The sequence below is a fragment of the Ascaphus truei genome, chromosome 1, assembly GCF_040206685.1.
Source record: "Ascaphus truei isolate aAscTru1 chromosome 1, aAscTru1.hap1, whole genome shotgun sequence".
NCBI classification, from domain to species: domain Eukaryota; kingdom Metazoa; phylum Chordata; class Amphibia; order Anura; family Ascaphidae; genus Ascaphus; species Ascaphus truei.
The window spans coordinates 510799373-510820963 of record NC_134483.1 but is presented as its reverse complement, the minus strand read 5'-3'; the positions used below and the strand labels follow the sequence as shown (position 1 = coordinate 510820963).

The 21591-nt window shown below is 40.0% G+C and overlaps 1 protein-coding gene across 4 annotated transcripts in view; it reads left to right on the top strand.

Moving 5' to 3' along the window:
- The window catches only part of HTT (huntingtin), a 197298-nt gene that overhangs the window by 100927 nt on the left and 74780 nt on the right, over positions 1-21591 (top strand). For all 4 annotated transcript variants that reach the window (XM_075570290.1, XM_075570271.1, XM_075570281.1 and 1 more), the window contains 14 exons: positions 4038-4183; positions 5450-5601; positions 5953-6155; positions 7204-7330; positions 10735-10862; positions 11743-11853; positions 15025-15102; positions 15248-15471; positions 17061-17139; positions 18097-18258; positions 18784-18839; positions 18927-19075; positions 20252-20388; positions 21344-21460. In XM_075570290.1, coding sequence (XP_075426405.1) covers positions 4038-4183; positions 5450-5601; positions 5953-6155; positions 7204-7330; positions 10735-10862; positions 11743-11853; positions 15025-15102; positions 15248-15471; positions 17061-17139; positions 18097-18258; positions 18784-18839; positions 18927-19075; positions 20252-20388; positions 21344-21460 — 1869 coding nt within the window. The remainder of the gene's footprint in view (positions 1-4037; positions 4184-5449; positions 5602-5952; positions 6156-7203; positions 7331-10734; positions 10863-11742; positions 11854-15024; positions 15103-15247; positions 15472-17060; positions 17140-18096; positions 18259-18783; positions 18840-18926; positions 19076-20251; positions 20389-21343; positions 21461-21591) is intronic.

The window sequence follows — 21591 nt, the reverse complement described above, 5'->3', positions numbered from 1 at the left end:
ACCCCTTACAGCCACACGCACACATACACAGACTGACGCGCGCACACACACACACACACACACACACACACTGACTGCTGCACACACACCCACTGACTGCTGCACACACACACACTGACTGCTGCACACACACACACACACACTGACACAAACAAACACACACACACACACTGACACAAACAAACACACACACACACACACTGACACACACACACACACACACTGACACACACACACACTGACTGACACACACACACACCGACTGACGCACGCGCGCACACACCCACGCGCACACACACACAGACTGACGCGCGCGCGCACACACACAATGAATGGTACACACACACACACACATACACTGACACACACATACACTGACACACACATACACTGACACACACACACACACACACACACACACACACACACACACACACACTGACACACACACACACACACTGACACACACACACACACACTGACACACACACACACACACTGACACACACACACACACACACACACACTGACTGACACACACTGACTGACACACACACTTACTGACGCGCGCACACCCCCACACCCACACACTGACTGAATGACTGACTGCCGCACGCACACACTGACTGACTGAGGCACACACACACACGCACACACTGACTGTGTGTGTGTGCGTCAGTCAGTCTGTGTGTGTGTTTGTGTTTCTGCGTCAGACTCACTGACGCGCGCGCACACACACTGACTGACTGACGCACACACACTGCATGAAGCTGTAAAGGAGGGAGGGGGGGAACTGGATTGATGTGAATGGGGGACAAACAGAGAGAGGGGGAGGGGTGAGGAGAGAGAGAGGAGCGGGAACATTACATCCCGGGCAACGCCGGGTCTCTCAGCTAGTATAAAATAAACGTAAAGAGAGGGTGCATACCATTCAATGATGGATACAAAAAAAGGAACAACAGGACAGTCACTCTTATACTCCCAGAAAGTGAATATATATATCATTTACGTGAATCACTATCCGTATTTGAAGTGTGTGTGTATATAAATATATATATACATACAAATGAGCATACAGTAATATTTCCATTTGCTATTTGCCTTGCTATGGAGGGTTTTTGTGACTTTTTTACTCACATAACTTCACATATACATACATATATAATATATTATATATATATATATATATATATATATATATATATATATATATATATATATATATATATATATATATATATATATATATATGCAGTGGAAGTGTATTGTGTGTATTTACCTACACACTCACTCCACATTTCAGTAACATACATATACATCTAAATAATATTCACATATACACGTTTGCTATAAATGGAATTATTACAATTTTACATTATATACACGTGCAATGAATGGAATAAACACTGTAATAAGTTTGAAATCGCCTATCCGAGCTGCTATGCATGGCTGATCCCTTTTCTCCAGCTTCCTTGAATGTACTACTGTATGAGGAAGATCATGTGACCAGATGCTAGTGCACGTTTAGAGAGAGGGAGGGCAGTGCTGACAAAGGGGTGTGCCTGGGTTTGTGACAGGACATGAAGGGGCAGTGCCTTAGCAAATGCTTGTTAAAATAGAATACAAGAAAATTGGTCTTTCAAAGTTGTTTTTTTAAAAACAGAAAATGCTAAAAGTATTATTTCTTACTACAGAACTGATTTATTAAAAAAAACACACATGCAGGATATTGACTGAACTGCAGCTTTAAATGCTGCTTTAATTGATGGTAGTGGCGTATGAAAACTTTCGGGATACCTCTTGCATCAGCAGTCCTGGCTACACCTTTTTTTTCTGTTTTACTATATGCAGCATGTGAGTAGCTTTAATGAGAAATAATTACATAAGCTGTCTATTAATTTGTTCGCTCGATCATGGAAAACTCCCCCTAAGGCTTTCGAAATAACTGCCTTCTGACTGTGCTGCACTGAGAAGTGCTACATCTGCAATGTAACATTATATTGCTAAGTGTAACACATTATTATTACAGCTTTCAGCTCGGCATTAGACCGTCTGCTGCTGGAAAAACTGCAACAGATCTGTGTGTTATACTTTGTTGCCAAAGGGCAGAGCTCAGAAAGGTGCTAAGTAGCCAAAGGATAGTCAGTACATTATTAAAACTCATTACAAAAAAGACATTAGACTTGGAAAACCAAATGTTTTAAAAATGCAGCAAGTATTATCTAATATTACACAACTGATGTATTTCAAAAAACAGCAAAGATCTTGCTGCTTTAAGCTCTTTGGGGATACAATGAAGCTTTTCTCTAGATTCTTCTGATTTTGTGTGTATCAAAAGGGAGTGGGGATGGAAAATATCCTTTTATTGGGTGCACTCCTATCTCAAACACACGGTCGGTGGTGTGTATGCTTATTAATTAATCACATCACATTTTGGGTATATGTTTACCCTTGTATCTCTTGTAGTGATGTACCGGGTACTACCCGGTACCTGGCGGCTTTTCAGCTACCCGGAAATTACCTGGACCCGGCAGCTGGAAAGTGGACCCGGCGCCGGGTATCCGGGTAATGTCAGGGTAGTTGAAAAGTATCTCTTACTTACCTGCTGGAAGCCCGCGGCGACATCTGAACAGGTAAGCAGAGGTGCGGGGTCGGTGGGGCGGCATCACAGTCATGTGGAGCCCACGCGGGAGCTGCAGGACTCCATACTGCACTGTGAGCTGGGACCGGCTGTCCAATAGGAAAGCTTCTTCTCCTGCTCCGGTCACATGGTCCCAGCTCACAGTGCAGTAAGGAGTCCTGCAGCTCCCGCGCGGGCTCCACACTGACTGCTGATTCTGCTCCACCGCCCCCGCACCTCTGCTTACCTGTTCAGATGTCGCCGCGGGCTTCCTCCACCCCCAGGTAAGTGAAAAAACGGGTAGCCGGGTACCCGGCCGGGTACAAGGAGCCAAATCCTCCGGGTACCCGTTGTTAGCTGGTTTTAAAAAAAATGTAGGACACGGTCCAACACTAATCTCTTGCATAGAAAATAATATCTTCTCGGTTTTGTGTGTGTAGCAATAAACAAAAACTAAAGTGAAACAATTGGTAGTATGATGCCATTTACTGAACAAGTTGTTATCGTATACAAGTTATCAAATCTCGCAGGGTTTGTTTCCAGCATGTCAAGTGTTCCAAAAATCCAACATTGTATACTTTTTGTAATATGATGATTTACAATGATTCCTAATAGAAAATGTAATGTCTGAGTGAGTCATACCTGAAATAAACTATTCGTTGCCCAATGAAAGTCATAGGACACACACTGCCATTTCTTTCCCATTTTTTTCCCTCACATGAAATAAAGTAACAATACAGCTATCATTCTCCTGCATTGTGTATTAGAAAAGAGCACAGCCAGTGCCCAGACTGCTTCATCCTGCATTATTGTGTAAAGGCATCAGGGGACATATCTATCTATCTTTGCTTTTTTTGTTCTCAATATGAAGTGAGAATAGGTATATGGGCAGTATACATTCTCACCCTGATACAAATGGGCAGAGGAATTCCAATGTTTGTCAAAATACGGTAAATGTTATATTGTAGCCCTAGAGAGAATTCAGCATTTTAATGATTAAGTTCTTTTTTCCCTTTTATCCCAGTCTCTGTTGAAAGATGCACTTCTGCTTTGAAATAAAACATTGTACAGTACTGATTAAACGCCCTATAGATGTTTAATCAGTGTTAGAATAGAAGCTCTGCTCTGGAGAGCCAACTCTGTGAAATTCATGGCAAGAATACATTTTTTTTTCTGTTGGGTAGGAATCAGACACTCAAACATTTGAGTTATTGAAATATTTGCCAACATGTAGATGTCGGTATAATGTTCATTAAATTAAACTTAAGTCATATAGAAGTTTTCTTTTGTAGTTGCATGTTCTAAGCACTTATTCTCATATTGGTTTAATGTTTTCGAAGTTTTTAACAGATTTCTCTCCGTTTGCCAGAAGTAGTGTGCAGTTCTCATGTACATAGGGTATTGTGTTCTTTTTCAGTTTGGTTGCTGTGAAGCACTGTGTCTCCTATCAACAACGTACCCAGTTTGTACTTGGAGTGTAGGGTGGCATTGTGGGTATGTTACATCTTCCAGTGTACAAGCTTCACGGATTCATGTTTACAAGAACAGAGGTCGCTCCTTCAGGTAATCCTAAACAAATTATCAGGGGTAAAGATAATCTGGAATATCATGTTTATTTTTTTTAAGTATCTTTTGTCACATGCTATTAGTACAAGTGTTCTCATTGATTTTCTGTGCGTTTCACTAAATTGGAGTCCCTGATTTCAGCCTAAGAGGCAGAAATTGAATCTTTTTATTGTGATACCATTTTGTGGCTCAAAAATGGACAATATATATGTATATTTTCCATTTTCAGCGTAATATATTTTTCTCATTGGTTATAACTTTGTGCTCTTAACATGGACTTTCTTCAGTTTAAGATTTCCAGAACCGATTTAGGTTGTGATACCATTTAGCGAGCCAACATTTATAGATGAAATTATAGTTTACAGAGCTTTCAAAACCTCAAGTTTCTTCAAGTGTACTGTAACAGCCCAAACATATATCCTGATAGAGACAGAAGGAAAAAACGAATGGCGCACAGCCAGGGAGCCAGGTGTGGAGTAAAACTGCTGCTTTATTCGTGCATGCAGGGAGACAAGTAATCCCCTTGGTGGGACAAGGACAGGAACCTCCTACGCGTTTTGGACCTGGGGGTCCTTTATCAAGGTCCGAAACGCGTAGGAGGTTCCTGTCCTTGTCCCACCAAGGGGATTACTTGTCTCCCTGCATGCACGAATAAAGAAGCAGTTTTACTCCACACCTGGCTCCCTGGCTGTGCGCCATTCGTTTTTTCCTTCTGTCTCTATCTGGATTTCGGATCCCTCATGGCTGGCACGCCTGTTCACCACCCCTGGAGATGACGTGAGTGGGTTCTTTATGGTTTTTAGACTTTCATGGTTAAGTTTGACAGTTGTCATTGAGGACTTACAAGTCTTTATTTACCACCCACTCCCACTGGTATCTCCAGGGTAAAATGTTTATCAATCATTGAATTGGATGGAGTCGTCCTGGGTTTGAGCACCCTATTTTTCTCATTTACCAAACATATATCCTGAAGGGATAAGTGGGGCTGGCTCTGTAAGAAGTCACTAAATGGAGCGGTAAAAAGATTAACCTAGGAGGAGCGAAGTACACAGGTGTTGGTGGCGGGTGAATTGTGGAGGTGTGAAGAGGTGGCAGGATGTTAAGCTCACACGTTCTCTAAAATGTGGAGCAGGAAAACCAGTATTTTAGATTGAAGCCATTGGTTTTAGAGTCTAGAAGTTAAAATATATTTTAATTCCGCTGTTCCCACAAATACTCTTAGTAATACTGAGACATTTAAGAGCTTTTTTTCTTTTATTATAGCATTTCCCAGCAGAACCCCACAGAGGAGTTCCGGAAGAGCTGTACTGTGGGAATGGCCAATATGCTTCTGTCTCTGCTCTCATCAGCGTGGTTACCGTTGGATCTCTCGGCACATCAGGATGCTTTGGTCCTTGCTGGAAACTTGCTTGCAGGTTAGCTGAAATAAACCTGTTTGAACCTCTAATTACGGCAAATATTAACGCGCCTTATATTTCAAGCCCCTCCAGCAAGGAAGAGGGAAGTAAATGCTTATTAGTCTCCAGACTGAGCAGAACACTTGTGTAAAATAAAGCATAGTTGTATACAATTTTAATGTAATGCTTTTGTCTATATCTATATACAGTATACATTTATTTTTTTTGTCTGCGTTGTACGGTGGATGAGTTTTGTCACACTTACCCAACATAACTTATGGTCAATTCTGTATAAACTTTGGGATTTCACAGAAGGGAGTTATTGCCTTGGATGTACTAATAACGTCAATTAACCAAATCTAATCACAGCTACTGCTTCAAAGTCTCTGAAAAATCCTTGGACCGCAGAGGAAGAAACCAACCAAGGAGCCAATAAACAAGAGGAACCTTGGCCAGCCTTGGGGGACCGAGTGATGGTTTCCATGGTGGAGCAACTATTTATTCATTTACTGAAGGCCATCAACATATGTGCCCATGTGATTGATGATGTCACCCCAGGTCCAGTAATAAAGGTAATCCATTGTCCTTTTGATACAAATGGCTAGTTACTTTTTCTCCTAAACTGTTTGCAAACATTAGACCTTTATTCATGTGGATAGCAAATAGTTACATTTTGGACTGGCTAAGAATGGTTTGTCTTTAGGTATAGGGCCATATACAGGTATAGATGATCTAAACGTGTTGAAAATGATTTTTGACATTAGGAATACTTGGGTTTCTATACGGTCTCTTTTTTCATCATTCATTAAAATAATAATGCACCATGAATGACTTGAGTCTCTTCTGTAGATTTGATCTTGTATATGACAACTCTGAGATCTATTGCATATATAGCAAATAATTTATCAGTCCTTAAAGCTGCAGTTCAAGAAATATCCTACATGTCTATTTTTTAAAATAAATCTGTTCTGTACTATGAGAAAATACTTGTGGCATTTAAAAAAAATAAAAATAATTTAGACATTTTTAATGTATTCTAATGTAAGAGGCATTTTTGTTCCTATAGCAACTATATACAAAGTCACACCCCCTTCCCCTTCTGCAACAGCATCACCTTTTTGAGCCCTGCCCTCTCTAGCAGTGAACCAAATGAATCTAGTGCCTGCCTGGGTCACATGATCTTCCTCACAGAACTTTGGCTGTCAGTGCAGCAGAAGAGGACCCAGGATCCATTTCGTGAACCTTCAGTGGAATTTCAGTGATCGATTACAGGAGAACGGATCGATCAGCAACTTAGCTAATCACTTGTCAGTGTGTAGATTCTATTGATGCACATATTGAATGAATTTAAAAAAAAGACAAATAAATAAAAACGACAGCTTGAACTGCATCTTTTAAACAAAGCCGTATTTAAAGTCGGGAACTTTAGTGTTCTTTGTCCCATTTTGACCTTTGGTTAAATAAAACCCATGAAGCTGGGTTATGGGCACACTGCTTTCCTTTGTGTATTGGATAGAATATGATGCTTTTAATTGTAATTATTATTATTCAGTATCTTTTTATTTTTAGAAACGGAGGATATGGTTTACATAAATATGTATTTTTTTGTTAATTTTGCAGACGACGTTGCCCTCTCTGACTAACCCACCTTCTTTGAGTCCGATCCGCCGGAAGGGGAAGGAAAGGGAAGCAGTAGAGCAAACGGCAGTGCCGTTAAGCCCTAAGAAAGCCGGTGAACCCACTCCAGGTAAAAAGGACACGGACAGCAGTCTGTTAATACACCAGCGATTTCCAACCTTTTTTTGGTTAAGGAACCCTAGGTGAAATTCTGAGGAACAAGCAACTCTGTGATCAGATGCATTGTAAATTCTTCTGTATTTGGTACAATTTTCAAATGACCAGAAAATAACAGGGAACCCTTTAGGGATGCCTGGGGAACCCAAGGGTTCCTAGGAACCATGGTAGAAAAACACTGTACTACACTGTGTGGTGGACATGTTGTCGTCTTGATCATTTACTGTAAGTTCACTGCTACTAACACAGTGAGGTTAAACAGCCAGTACAGATGTTAACCTGACCTTGTGACGGTGAAATCTGTCTCACGCCTTTTTGTCTGCAGTTATCCCAATGTACAGTATCCGTAGGCCCACTTACCTTTGTAGTATTAGTAGTGTGTCGTTTGCTTTCACCCTCCGTTTTTTTGTTTTTGTATAAGCTCCAAATAGGTTTTTCCCTTTAATAATCTAATTGTGCTGTTGGGTTTCCAACGGAGATACTGATGGTGTCGCTTTATAACATAACTTGTACTGCGCTGCCGAATATGTTGCCACGTTATAAATAAATAACTTCCAACGTTCAGCGAGGATTACAGTATTTGATACTGTGCTTATGTTACATCTCACCATTGCTTATGCATTGTGTGTGTTGTAACGTATCTTGGCCAAAACAAATGTGGGGGTGTTAGACTAATATCGGTGTTTTTCTTGGTATTATAAGCTTTTGCCCTCAGATGAAATAGCAATTTGGAATTGTTTGGACAAAATATACTATTTAAACGGCAGATTTGTGCTATTTAAAGAAGACCGCTACTGAATGCCTTAATGTATTTCAAAAAGTGGCTACAAGCTGAGCCTTGTTGTATGATAAACAAGGTAATGTGCTAATACTTTTAAACACAACACAGCACTAGACTCCTTATCTTTTCAAAGCATACAACAAATTCAGATCGTTGTATAAAGCCATATAGTTTATCATTGAACGTGCAAAGTACCTGCCTAAACAGGTGAGAGAACCCCTTTTCAACAAGCACTCATATTGGGATTGATACAAGAAAGTTCATTAAGAATACCTTTATTAGTGTATATGGGTAAAATAAGTGAAGTACGTAAACACTCAACACAATTAAAATACGTATTAAACTAAATGTCTCTAAGTCCGAATCGTAGACTAATAGAGGTTGCTATTTGAAGGAATATGATGTATCTGGCACCATGTGCAATAAATAGTTTTAATATTGCATAGTAAATTAGATAGGGTGCCTCAGTGTGATGTGTGTATTTTTGTTGAAAGGGTCTGGTGTGTGTTACATGAGTGAAGGTGTCAATCACACCGCTTTCAAATCACATCTGATTAATATGTGGTTCAATGGCAGTCTGTAAAGTGTAATATAGCTGGTACATTACTGGCCAGACCAACATTGTATATGCTGATTGTGGCCTAGTGGGAGTCGATTATTAGAGAGACCACCAAAGGGTTAGTATATATCCTTCAATGCAACGCTGAGTCAATTAAAATGTCAAAGAAAAAGGCTACTATGTAGCTAGGGGTGGTGAGGCTATATTGTGGGAACTGTTAATGTGTAACAATGTTATAGTTGGTTCCCCCTGGTCAGTAATTATTCCAAGGTTATTATAGCCTCACATGTGCTCAAACCAAATTAATATAGTAAATAGATAAATACATGATGAAATGAATCACTGCTCGTATCCCCTGTGAAGGTGGCAAGTGTGTATCTGAATAGGCTTGCTGGTATACAGATAGATAAGTATGGCCAATTATAAACGGTTTACTTCAGCTGCCTATAGGACAAAAAGCACTCTATCTCTGCAGACTTATGTGGATGGTTTCACATTTAGCTTATAGGGCGAGTACGCCCTGTCTGCTGGGTAGAGACAATAAGGTATGATAGAGATGGTGCCCTGCAGCCGCTCGGTAGAGTACCCTCTACAATACAGGGGCGCTGTTGGGGGCTACTATCTCGGAGCGTTTAATCTCTGCTCACGAGTGGCGACATCTGTTGAGTTTCCGCCCGGCGGTGGGTGGTCCTCTGTGACGTCAGCACGTGCACTGGTGCGGCGACGTCTGTCTAGAGAGCGCGGACAATAGCCGCAGCTTCACTCCGAGCTCCACCCGGCAACTTTACTCATAGCGGTGTTCATTAATACACCATGCCGGGCGGAAACTCAACAGATGTCGCCACTCGTGAGCAGAGATTAAACGCTCCGAGATAGTAGCCCCCAACAGCACCCCTGTATTGTAGAGGGTACTCTACCGAGCGGCTGCAGGGCACCATCTCTATCATACCTTATTGTCTCTACCCAGCAGACAGGGCGTACTCGCCCTATAAGCTAAATGTGAAACCATCCACATAAGTCTGCAGAGATAGAGTGCTTTTTGTCCTATAGGCAGCTGAAGTAAACCGTTTATAATTGGCCATACTTATCTATCTGTATACCAGCAAGCCTATTCAGATACACACTTGCCACCTTCACAGGGGATACGAGCAGTGATTCATTTCATCATGTATTTATCTATTTACTATATTAATTTGGTTTGAGCACATGTGAGGCTATAATAACCTTGGAATAATTACTGACCAGGGGGAACCAACTATAACATTGTTACACATTAACAGTTCCCACAATATAGCCTCACCACCCCTAGCTACATAGTAGCCTTTTTCTTTGACATTTTAATTGACTCAGCGTTGCATTGAAGGATATATACTAACCCTTTGGTGGTCTCTCTAATAATCGACTCCCACTAGGCCACAATCAGCATATACAATGTTGGTCTGGCCAGTAATGTACCAGCTATATTACACTTTACAGACTGCCACTGAACCACATATTAATCAGATGTGATTTGAAAGCGGTGTGATTGACACCTTCACTCATGTAACACACACCAGACCCTTTCAACAAAAATACACACATCACACTGAGGCACCCTATCTAATTTACTATGCAATATTAAAACTATTTATTGCACATGGTGCCAGATACATCATATTCCTTCAAATAGCAACCTCTATTAGTCTACGATTCGGACTTAGAGACATTTAGTTTAATACGTATTTTAATTGTGTTGAGTGTTTACGTACTTCACTTATTTTACCCATATACACTAATAAAGGTATTCTTAATGAACTTTCTTGTATCAATCCCAATATGAGTGCCTGTTGAAAAGGGGTTCTCTCACCTGTTTAGGCAGGTACTTTGCACGTTCAATGATCCTCTCACCCCTGGCACCGTATCACAGACAGTAGCTAGAGCTTACCATCCTTTCCCCCCTCCACTCCCTATTATTACATATAGTTTATCAACATGATTCCTTTGAACTTTTTTGTCTTTTTTCTTTCCCCCTTTAAAGCTTCCCGACAAACAGATGCTTCAGGTCCCACTCCAACAAGCAAATCCTCTTCCCTGGGCAGCTTCTACCATCTGCCATCCTATCTTAAATTGTATGATGTATTAAAAGCTACCCACGCGAACTATAAGGTAAGCTACCTAGTTAGGAGACTCTTGCAACCTGTAATGATGCACTGAAGCATTGGGAAAGAATAATGGCAAGAAAATGTGGAACTTGGAGGACGATATTTTAGCTGAAAAAAGGAAGATAATCGCACACTTGCTTGAAAAAGGTCCTCAGACCATTTATTAATCATATATGAGATCAAAAGATGCACAATGTTCCAGGATAAAATCATTGCAGTAACCCTTCAGGTGCAATATTTTAGTCCCCAGTGTTTTAAATAGCTATCTTTTATTTACCAGTGTTTATCACGTGCGCAGTGTGCCATTTCCATGTCATTTGTTGTAGTATTTAGAAGTTGTAAAAAACGGTGTAAGTTTACATTACAAAGCATCATAAATCAATGTTTAAAGCAGCGCTAGCTTACATTTTTTTTAAAAATAGGTTTGAAGCAAGGGGGTTTCTGGAGCTGAACCGCATTGATTTCAGCTCCAGGGACCCCATGCTTCCCAATATACTTACCTCTGTATTAAGTGCCGGTATCGGCTCTGGCAGGGCTGTGTGTGGCTAACATAATGGTGGCTTAAATGTCCCTCGTCACACGGGCCAGTAGGAAACGTAACATCATCCCTTGCGTCTTCCTATTGGGCCGTGTGACCAAAACCTTTAAACCGGCGGAGCTGCTACCGGCGCCCCATACGAAGGGAAGTATCCAGTTGTTCCCGGAACCGGAATTAACACTGTTCAGCTCCGGAGACTCCCTTCTTCAAACCTATGAAATCAGGTTAATTAAAATGCGTATAACCTACTTGACAATCTAACATGACGTTTGTGGCCATTCAGATTATTGTGGTTATTTTTAATTTAAATCCTGCAGATTAAGTACTTTTTCCCTCCTTCAAACAGGTAACCCTGGACCTTCAGAATAACAATGAGAAGTTTGGATGTTTCCTGCGCTCTGCCCTGGATGTTCTCTCCCAGATTTTGGAACTTGCTACACTTCAAGATATTGGCAAAGTGAGTCTAACCAAATACTGTTCTCTGAACATGTCAGCAAAGTGGCAACGAGGCTTTCCCAAGTAGGGAAATGTAATGATGTCCTTTAGACAGAGGCGTTCATTCTGTGCAATGCCAGATCAATGTTTTCACTTGCAGCGAGTCCTGCAAAATACTTTTCCTATACTGTGCAGTTGTAATGTAGCATCGTGATTACTGTTTCACAAGAACATTGGGGGGGGGATTCGGAAAGGTGAAGATACAAGATCTCACAAAAACTTGGGTAAATATTGTTTCAAATATCTAAATCATTTGGTTTCCATGAAAACATTAAAGGCCATATTACTAATAATAGCAACAAGTGCTACTCCATTAGACATTGCCATGGTAATACCCCTTCACATGGGATGTAAAGGGACATATTTATTAAGTGGTTGTCTTATGGAATAGCACTAAAAACACATACAACTTTTGCATATCCATCTTGTTTCTGCTTACACCCATTGTTTGTTTTGGGACTTTGCTGTTATCTGTATATAAACCCCAACATCCCCTAAAATGTTGTAATCTATACGTACTCTGTGCAAGGTTACACATGCTTGCTCAATCGTACAGTGTTACTCTGAACAAGTTTGGTTTCCTTCTATGTTATTTTGCCAATTTTTACAATATTTTTTATTATATTAGAAAGACCAGCATGAAGTGTAAAAAAATAAAAATATATCAGTATTGCTTGACCTGAAGAAGAGAGGATAACTCTCGAAAGCTTGTCCTATGACATAAATTGTTAGTCCAATAAAAAGGTAACCTAATACCGAAGAATGTATATATATATATATATAGATATATATATCTATAGATATATATATATATCTATAGATATATATATCTATATATATATATATATAGATATATATATCTATATATATAGATATATATATCTATATAGATATATAGCAACTGTAAATATTACTGTATGCTCATTTGCATTGGCTTGAGGATTTGCTTGTGTAATACGAGCTTGAGACAAAAGGTGGCACTGAGTGCTCATTTGCATGTAATTTCCCAGAATCCCTTGCTGCAGTGGAAGCGCTGTATGCTGGACGATAATGGGGAAAGACAGGGTTGTAGACCTGTCTAAGACATGCAAATGAGCATACAGTAATATTTACAGTTGCTTTATGCTTTACTGTGGAGGGTTTTTGTCACTTTTTTTTACCCACCATAACCTTAATAATTGTATGTGTATATATATATATATATATATATATATATATATATATATATATATATATATATATATATATATATATATATATATATATATATATATATATATATATATATATATATATATATATAGCATTTTTGTACCTACCGTATAAGTGTGCAAGTAATGGATATGGAAATGTTCAAACCACCAAAAATGTAGCAAAACCATAGCTCAAAGTAATTTAAAAAATAACATTTAAACTAGATTTATTTATACAAAATATATTTTTATAAAAAAATATGTATTGCTTCATGTGATGTAATTATTTCCAGTGATTGAAAACAGTGCGACCTTATTCACAAGGGTGAAATAAGGAGAAAGGTCATCATAGAAAGGGGTAGAAGGGTTTGTTCACAGAAATCAAAGGCTATATCTCTTGCACGGACCAACCTAGATTGCTCACTCTTTAGGTATTCTCCAGAAAAGGGTCTCGAAGGAAAGCTAATCTTATTTTAGATTTGTTGCAAAGCAGAAATTGAATCTCCTGCAGATATTGTTTTCTTGTTATGCAGTGATTGGAAATGCAAAGTGTAACCAACAGTGAAGGTTATAAAGGTGCATTATTATAATATCAAAATATGCAATGCTCTGGAAGCTGTTATAGCGCAATCATTTTACCTGTTACATGGCTACAGGGACTTTCGAGGGCCCATCAGTCTTTAACCGTTCTGTTGGAACGGAGAAAGCCGAGATTAAATAAATATTGGTAAACAAGGTGTAACTGGATCTGTTGAAGTGCAAACTTGTTCATAAGTGTAATAAATGTGTGTGGAACAATGCATCTATGCGGCAGTCATTTCGATCTTGAATTTGTTAGGACTGAGTTCTAAGATGTTCATTTATTAATGCTATTCTCTAGTCATTGTAATTAATTTGATGTATTTACTTTCAACCTCTGGTAAATACAGTAGCTTGAAGCAGCAATCCTGCTTCCCTATTTTTAATTTAGTTTAATAGTTCTAGGATTGAAGCAGGGGGTCTGTGGAGCTGAACTGCGTGAATTTCAGCTCTGTGGACCCCCTGCTTCCTAAGATACTTACCTCTGTTGTGGGTGCCTGAAGCAGCTCTGGCTGGGCTATGAGGGCTATCAAAATGGTGGCTTGTGGTTTGAATCTGAACATAACGTTGCAGCACACCCGGAAAGGTATTCCCTATTCCACCACAGGACTGAGTATATTATATATTGCATAGCTGCCAAAACGTGGAAAATACTATAGATGCAATGAAGTTTTTTCATTTCCTTCTTTACCCTTCTTTACCCCTCTATTTGTCCTTTATAATTTGATATTGTATAGCTTGTCGTTGTTTGTATTGTACTAAAGTGCTGCTTTTTAAGTTTACGCTAATATAAAGGTATTGCATGTATGTTAACAAATGCTCGTAAACAAAGTGTTGTGAGAAAAGTGATACAAGGTGCTAACAGCTCTAAATGAAAGAAAAAGTGAAAAATAATAATTTAAAGTGAAAGGTGATGAAAATTAATAGGTTATCTAAACACCCAGCTCAAAACATGCTCCCCCTGGATGTTTGAGAAATTGCGTAAACAAAGTGTAAACATGTTACCCTTTTATTTTGTGTACCCCTCCCCACCTTTTTTCATAGAAAACTCAAATAAAAAAACCCGGCGGCTTTAGCGCTCCCTCGTCATGCGGGCCAATAGGGAGCTGTGGTGGCTTTCTATTGGCCCACGTGACTCAGGAGCTTTAAACCTGCCGAGCTGCTAGTGGCACCCCCCTACGGAGGCGAGTACTGTATCTCGGAAAGCAGGGGGTCCCCGGAGCTGAAATTAACGCGGTTCAGCCCAGGAGACCCCTGCTTCCCACCTGTTAAAGAAAAATGTTCTGCTGCTTTATGCATTTTATTTTTTCCCCCACTGGTTGCTAAATTCCTGTGTTTTTTTCTTTTCTTTCTTTTTATAGTGTGTGGAAGAAATATTGGGATATCTAAAATCCTGCTTTAGCAGGGAGCCAGTGATGGCCACTGTTTGTGTCCAGCAGGTAAGTTGGAGAACATTGGCAAACACAAACACTGCACATTTTATGTGCCCTGATTGTCACTTTTCCCAAGTCGGGATGTTTGCGGTAAACTGAAATTGAAATGTTTTCATGTCCAAGTTAACTGTTGTTTGCATGTTCTCATTAGTTATTGAAGACACTTTTTGGAACCAACTTTGCATCCCAGTTTGAGGGCCTGTCTTCAAACCCCAGCAAATCTCAAGGGAAAGCTCAGCGATTGGGCTCGTCTAACCTTCGGCCTGGCTTGTACCATTACTGCTTCATGGCGCCTTACACGCACTTCACTCAGGCGCTGGCAGATGCAAGTCTGAGGAATATGGTGCAAGCAGAGCAAGAGCAGGACACGTCAGGGTAACGTGCGTCTTATTACAATACACCTGTGACGACCGATCTCCTAAGTTATGCCTTAAAACAAAGGGGCTCAACTCCAGTCCTCGAGACTACCCCAACCCCCGCCCCCACAGGTCAGGTTTTAAGGATATCCCTGCTTCATCACAGATGGCTCAATCAGTCCCTGCTTCAGCACATTTGAGCCACCTGTGCTGAAGCAGGGATAGCCTTAAAACCTGACCTATTGGGAGTCTTGAGGACTGGATTTGAGCACCCCTTCCTTAAAACATTATCCCCCTTGAAGTAGGAGGTTGATGCTTGACACATCGCCATTCCATTTTAACTGCTTTATATTTTTTTTAAGACAAATTATTATTCTTGGGCAAAATGATGTCCTGATCTGTTGATGACAACAGACGACAGAGAAGCCCAATGCTACATCCAACATGAGAGAAACACACAGTAAAATACTTATATATTCTCTTGAAGTAGGGTCATTTAGTTTAACCCTTTGGCCAAAGCGTTGTAACTAAATGACCCTACTTCAAGAGAATATATAAGTATTTTACTGTGTGTTTCTGTCATGTTGGATGTAGCATTGGGCTTCTCTGTCGTCTGTTGTATACATATGCCACGCTCAATAGCACTCCATTTTGACACATATACATATATATATATTTTGTGGGGGCTCAGGGGTTCCCAAAAAGAGCTTACTGGGGTTCTGTGTTTTGTTAACCTGATCTGTTGATGCACATCACATATTTAAACTTTTATCCAGTTTGAAGGTTTTGCCAAAAGTGCTAGTGATTTTCAAGACTGTATCTCTGTATTAACTCTTTACAGTGACGTCAGTGTGTGTTTTATACGTAGTATATTTCAGTCTACAAGTGGGGGGGACCTTTATAGTGGTTTATATCTATCACAGTTGTGTTAAATGTAAGTTAAAGATTTTTATGTCTGATGCAGATGGTTAGAAAGTTATATAAAGATATCTCTGTGCACGGTACTAATAGAGGCGCGCCGTTGCGCTAGCGCATGCGCAAAATACCTATGCCAGGTCTCCCCGCGCATGCGCAGTGGCGGCCGGGCTCTGGCGCAGTGGCGGCCGGGCTCTGGCGCAGTGGCGGCCAGGCTCTGGCGCACAAGCGCAGTGGCAGCCAGACTGGCGCGCACGCACACAGTTCGTATAACTATATAAGTGCAAATAGCTAAAACCGAGGATGCACGTTCCAAGTCAAACTTCTTTGCGTTTTGCCACTGACATTGTGTTCTGAATTTTAATTAAAAATATCACCCTCGCAAATACAATATCTGTGACAAAACAATGACCAAAGAAAGATGTTTCACTTAAAATGTGCGTGGTCAGCACTCATGACTTTTTTTAATGTTAAGCAGGTTTCAGAAAATGTGTTGCTGTATATGGTAAAGTTTCTGATGTACACCTCGCTATAAAAGCAGTGTTCTCATACCAGGTGTTACAGTGCACTAAACTTGGTTTAATATGGTTTTCCCCCTGCGGCGTGTTTTTCTATGTGCGATCCTGCAAGTTCTGAATGTTTTTTAATGGTCTAAATGGTTGATATTAATTTGAACCTATTTACTTCTATCAGGTGGTTCGATGTACTTCAAAAGGTTTCTTACCAATTGAAAAGTAGCATTACCAGTGTTACAAAACATCGAGCAGACAAGGTATCTCAGTTTTTTTTTCAAGCAAAGTTTGTCACAGAATTATACCATATGAATTATATTATATATATAACGTGTAAAATCCTGTATAGTACCTGGTATCCAGGTCTGTCTGTCAAGCTAAGGTTAGAAATGTTTATTATAGACAGAATAATACTCAAGGTTTCCGTCAACCGGAGCACTGAGGAGGCACAGCGTGGTGATCTATACGTACTGGTATACAAGCAGTGTCTTGTTGTCCATGTAGTTTGCGTATGTCTTTGCATTCTTACTACTTCTATACGTACAGTATATCATGGTTGGTCATAAATTCATGCTTCTCAAACCTTTCATTAGTGACCAACAGCCACACCACGTTTTAGGAATAACCAATGCAATTAATTTATTTACCTATACAGAGGATATTCATCGTTACACCTTTCAACTCGGCTATGAGCTAGACAATTAAAAAAATAAAATAAAAAATAGTTGCATTGAAAACCAATAGTATGAATTGCGCCAGTGTGCTTCTGGAGATACTTACCTCCGTATGAGGGGCCGGTAGGCAGTCCAGGGTTCCCATTATGACTGATTTTCACGTTCCCGGGCCCTGCGGGCCAATAGGTAACATGACATTATACTGTGCTTCCTATTGGCCCATGTGATCGGGGGCTTTAAACGGCAGGAGATACTGGCACCCCCCTTCGGAGGTAAGTATCTCTGGAAGCAGGGGGTCCCAAAGATGAAAAGAATGGGGGTCGGCTCCGGAGATACCCCGCTTCAATCTTGCATTTAAAAAGGGGGGAAAAACAGTTTGGATTGCTCCTTTAAACACGGATTAATATTATAGAGTCTGGCATATGCTCAAGAGGAAGGTCTGGGCACTCCAGGTTCTCCAGGTGCTGCTAATCCATGCATTGTGTCTGGAAGTGAAGTGCCTTAATACAGGTGATACATGAATCCGGTCTGTTTTGTTTCCAGAATGCTATTCATAATCACATACGCTTGTTTGAGCCTCTGGTTATAAAGGCTTTGAAGCAGTACACTACCACCACATCTGTCCAGCTGCAGAGACAAGTGCTTGATCTTCTGTCACAGCTGGTTCAGCTTCGTGTCAATTATTGCCTTCTGGATTCTGATCAGGTGAGTTTTTTTTTCTTTCCTTTTCTAACCCTTTTATTGTTTTGAGTCTGAGGGCAGACAATGCATTGTACATCAGTCGGTGACAGGCCACCTGGCACTTAACCGGTTAAAGCACAATTTCTTATTGTTCCCTCACTTTTAAGACATATGTTAATGTGCCTGACTCAGTTTTTGGGTTTGCAAGTTCTTTACAGTGCGCATGTGAAATAAAACACATTGTGGTATGCAGTATATGTAAGGTTGCCTAACCCCCAATGCAATGTGCCTGCAATTTGGCTTTGCATATGTTGGGCTGGGCATACCTTTTATGAATTTGTCTTTTAAGTTTGACATTTGACTCAATGTTGTTTTTCAGACATACAAGTACCATGTAGCGTTCTAAAATAAAGATCCTGTGTAATTAATCCAATCAAAATCACGTCAGGTTTAGCAATGGGAGTAGATATATTTATATTTAATCAACTATGTTTGTGTCCTGTTTCTTTTTCCTTTCTGAGATGCATGTACTTTTTTTTGTGTTTCTAGGTGTTCATTGGATTTGTACTAAAGCAGTTTGAATACATTGAAGTGGGACAGTTCAGGTAAGCTTATTTCCATTGCGTATTTGTGCCTGCTATATTGTGTTTTCCATTTACCTGTTCCATTTCTTTTTTTCATTTTTGCCACAGGGAATCGGAAGCAATCATTCCCAATGTCTTTTTCTTCCTGGTGCTGCTGTCCTATGAGCGTTACCACTCCAAGCAGATCATCGGGATTCCTAAAATCATCCAGCTGTGCGACGGCATCATGGCTAGTGGGAGAAAAGCCGTAACCCACGGTAACCTTTCATCCTTACTCATGCACAACACACATTGGGATGAAGTATTTCAGTTGCAGGAAGCCATTTTCATGTCAGTTCAGTTAGACATGGGACAAAAAAATGTAGTTAAAATGATGTATATTAATTGTTTAATCGCAATTGCAGTGTACACATGTATAATATACACACTGCACTGAAGGTTTGCAATCAAATGTGTGTGGTCCGAAGCACCGGCAGATATAGGATTATATATAACAAGAGATGCTAAGCACTAAAGCACACTTGCAACTCAAAACAAACAAAGATGCTCAAAGCTACTTCCGATGTGACAAAAATACATAGTGCAATACCTATATATTGTCTTGAAAAAGGGTAATTTAGTTCAACCCTTTGGCCAAAGCGTGTTAAGCCTACTGCCACTTCAAGGCATGACCGTTATTAATGTTTGGGGTTTCTCAGAGCTTGTTGGGTATCTGTGTGTTTATTAACACTTACAACTCATTTATTAAGAATGACCCATAAGGTTCCTTGCAGTGCTAGGTAAATATGCACCCAAATTGACTCACCGAAGGTAACATGTAGTAGAAACTTGGGTTTACACAGCGTCCTCCCATGCCAATCCCAAGTCTCTATCCTTCTGCGTTCTAACTTTCAGTTTTTGATGCGTAAGAAAAGAGAGAATGCTATTTCTAGTGGGCAACCCTAGTGCTATGTGCCAACTTCATCCATAGCTGCAAAATCCGTTGTACTGTATTTCAAATGTGAATTTCCCCAGCTGTCAAAGCTATCTTAATTCCTTACCTTGTAAATCAACAAGATCTCTTCACATTGTTTACTGACTATATATTACCAAGTCATCTGTTCTAATAACAAATAATTGTGTTTTTCCCTCAAAATCACATTTACATGACCCACTCTGTCAGTGGGACTCAGACCAACCTCAGACTAGCATATTAACACAAGGTGACTTCATCTAATAAATACCTTTTGGCAGTAAAATACATGTCGGCCTAGCCTGTTCAATGCTGGAGTGATCTGCAGTGCAAACCTCTACTAGAGTTGCACACAATTTGTACTATTTGCAGGAGGCCGTTTTTGTTTATCAAGCATCAAACCGATTTAATATGTGTGAATATACAGTTTTCACATTGTAATTGCATTGAGACAACAACACGTGCATTTTGTTTGTTCTAGCCATACCAGCTCTGCAGCCTATAGTCCATGATCTGTTTGTACTACGGGGAGTGAACAAAGCAGATGCTGGCAAAGAACTCGAAACCCAGAAAGAGGTGGTTGTGTCAATGCTCTTGAGGCTTATTCAGTACCATCAGGTGAGGAAGTCGTAGAAACTGGAGAATACATGGAAGCGACTGTATGTTTTGTGGGCTTTCTGAGATTATCTTGTAACAAAAGCTACTTGAGTGGCATCCACTAAAAACTTTTTGGTTATGTTGACGTTCATGAATGGAAGTGGTAGTTTCAATGCAATTATATTGGAACCTTTAAATGCCTGTGTGGTACTGATTACATTCCAGTCAAGCCTCAGCTCTGGGTGGCTGCTACACCACAGCTATTATGTGCAATCATGATGACTTTTAACAGCCAGATCTTCATGAAATAAAGTAAATAATATTCCTTCTGTCAGTGGCATCTACTGAAAGAATGGTGACACAGGAAGGCAATTGTGTGTGTGTGTGTGTGTGTGTGTGTGTGTGTGTGTGTGTGTGTGTGTGTGTGTGTGTGTGTGTGTGTGTGTGTGTGTGTGTGTGTGTGTGTGTGTGTGTGTGTGTGTGTGTGTGTAATATTTTTTTCCATTTGTGAAGTGGTGTAGTGATAATCAAAGGGAATGCACTGTGGGTCAGTCATAGTGCTGCTACAAGAATGGTAAAGGTGCAGTCTAATTCACATTAATGGTGCATCTTCTCTATCCTTTTCAATATTGGTTTCATAATGCAAGTTATGGTGTATCTGAAAAGTTTAGAAATACCTCCGAGCCTCCAGTATATAGTGTTTGCATTAGGCAGACATATCAACTAATTAAGTAAAGCGCACAGGAGTGATTCCAAGGTACTGTTTTCAGGACTGAGTTATTAGTCTGTTAAAACAAATTACAATTGTGGTCCTTTTTAAGAGCATTGGACTTGGCAAACTTAGGATTTCACAATAAAATTAAAGGCAATATGTTGGTATGTAATAGCTGTATCTGCAGTCGTAGAATTGTTTTGGCTCTGAAGGGCCTTTCAAGTAATCAAAAACATAAGTCTAGCAGAACGGTTTGTTTCCTAGGTGCTGGAAATGTTCATCTTGGTACTGCAGCAGTGTCACAAAGAGAATGAAGACAAGTGGAAAAGACTTTCCCGGCAGATTGCAGATGTTATTCTACCAATGCTCTCAAGACAACAGGTAGTTCGTGGTATCTAGGTGTTTTCATTTACAGTGGCCTTATAGGGACACCTATTATATGCACCTGAACATGAATTCAGTTGACTTGACTCTGGCAGTGAAGGAATTAAAACAGTGTTTTGCATATCTCT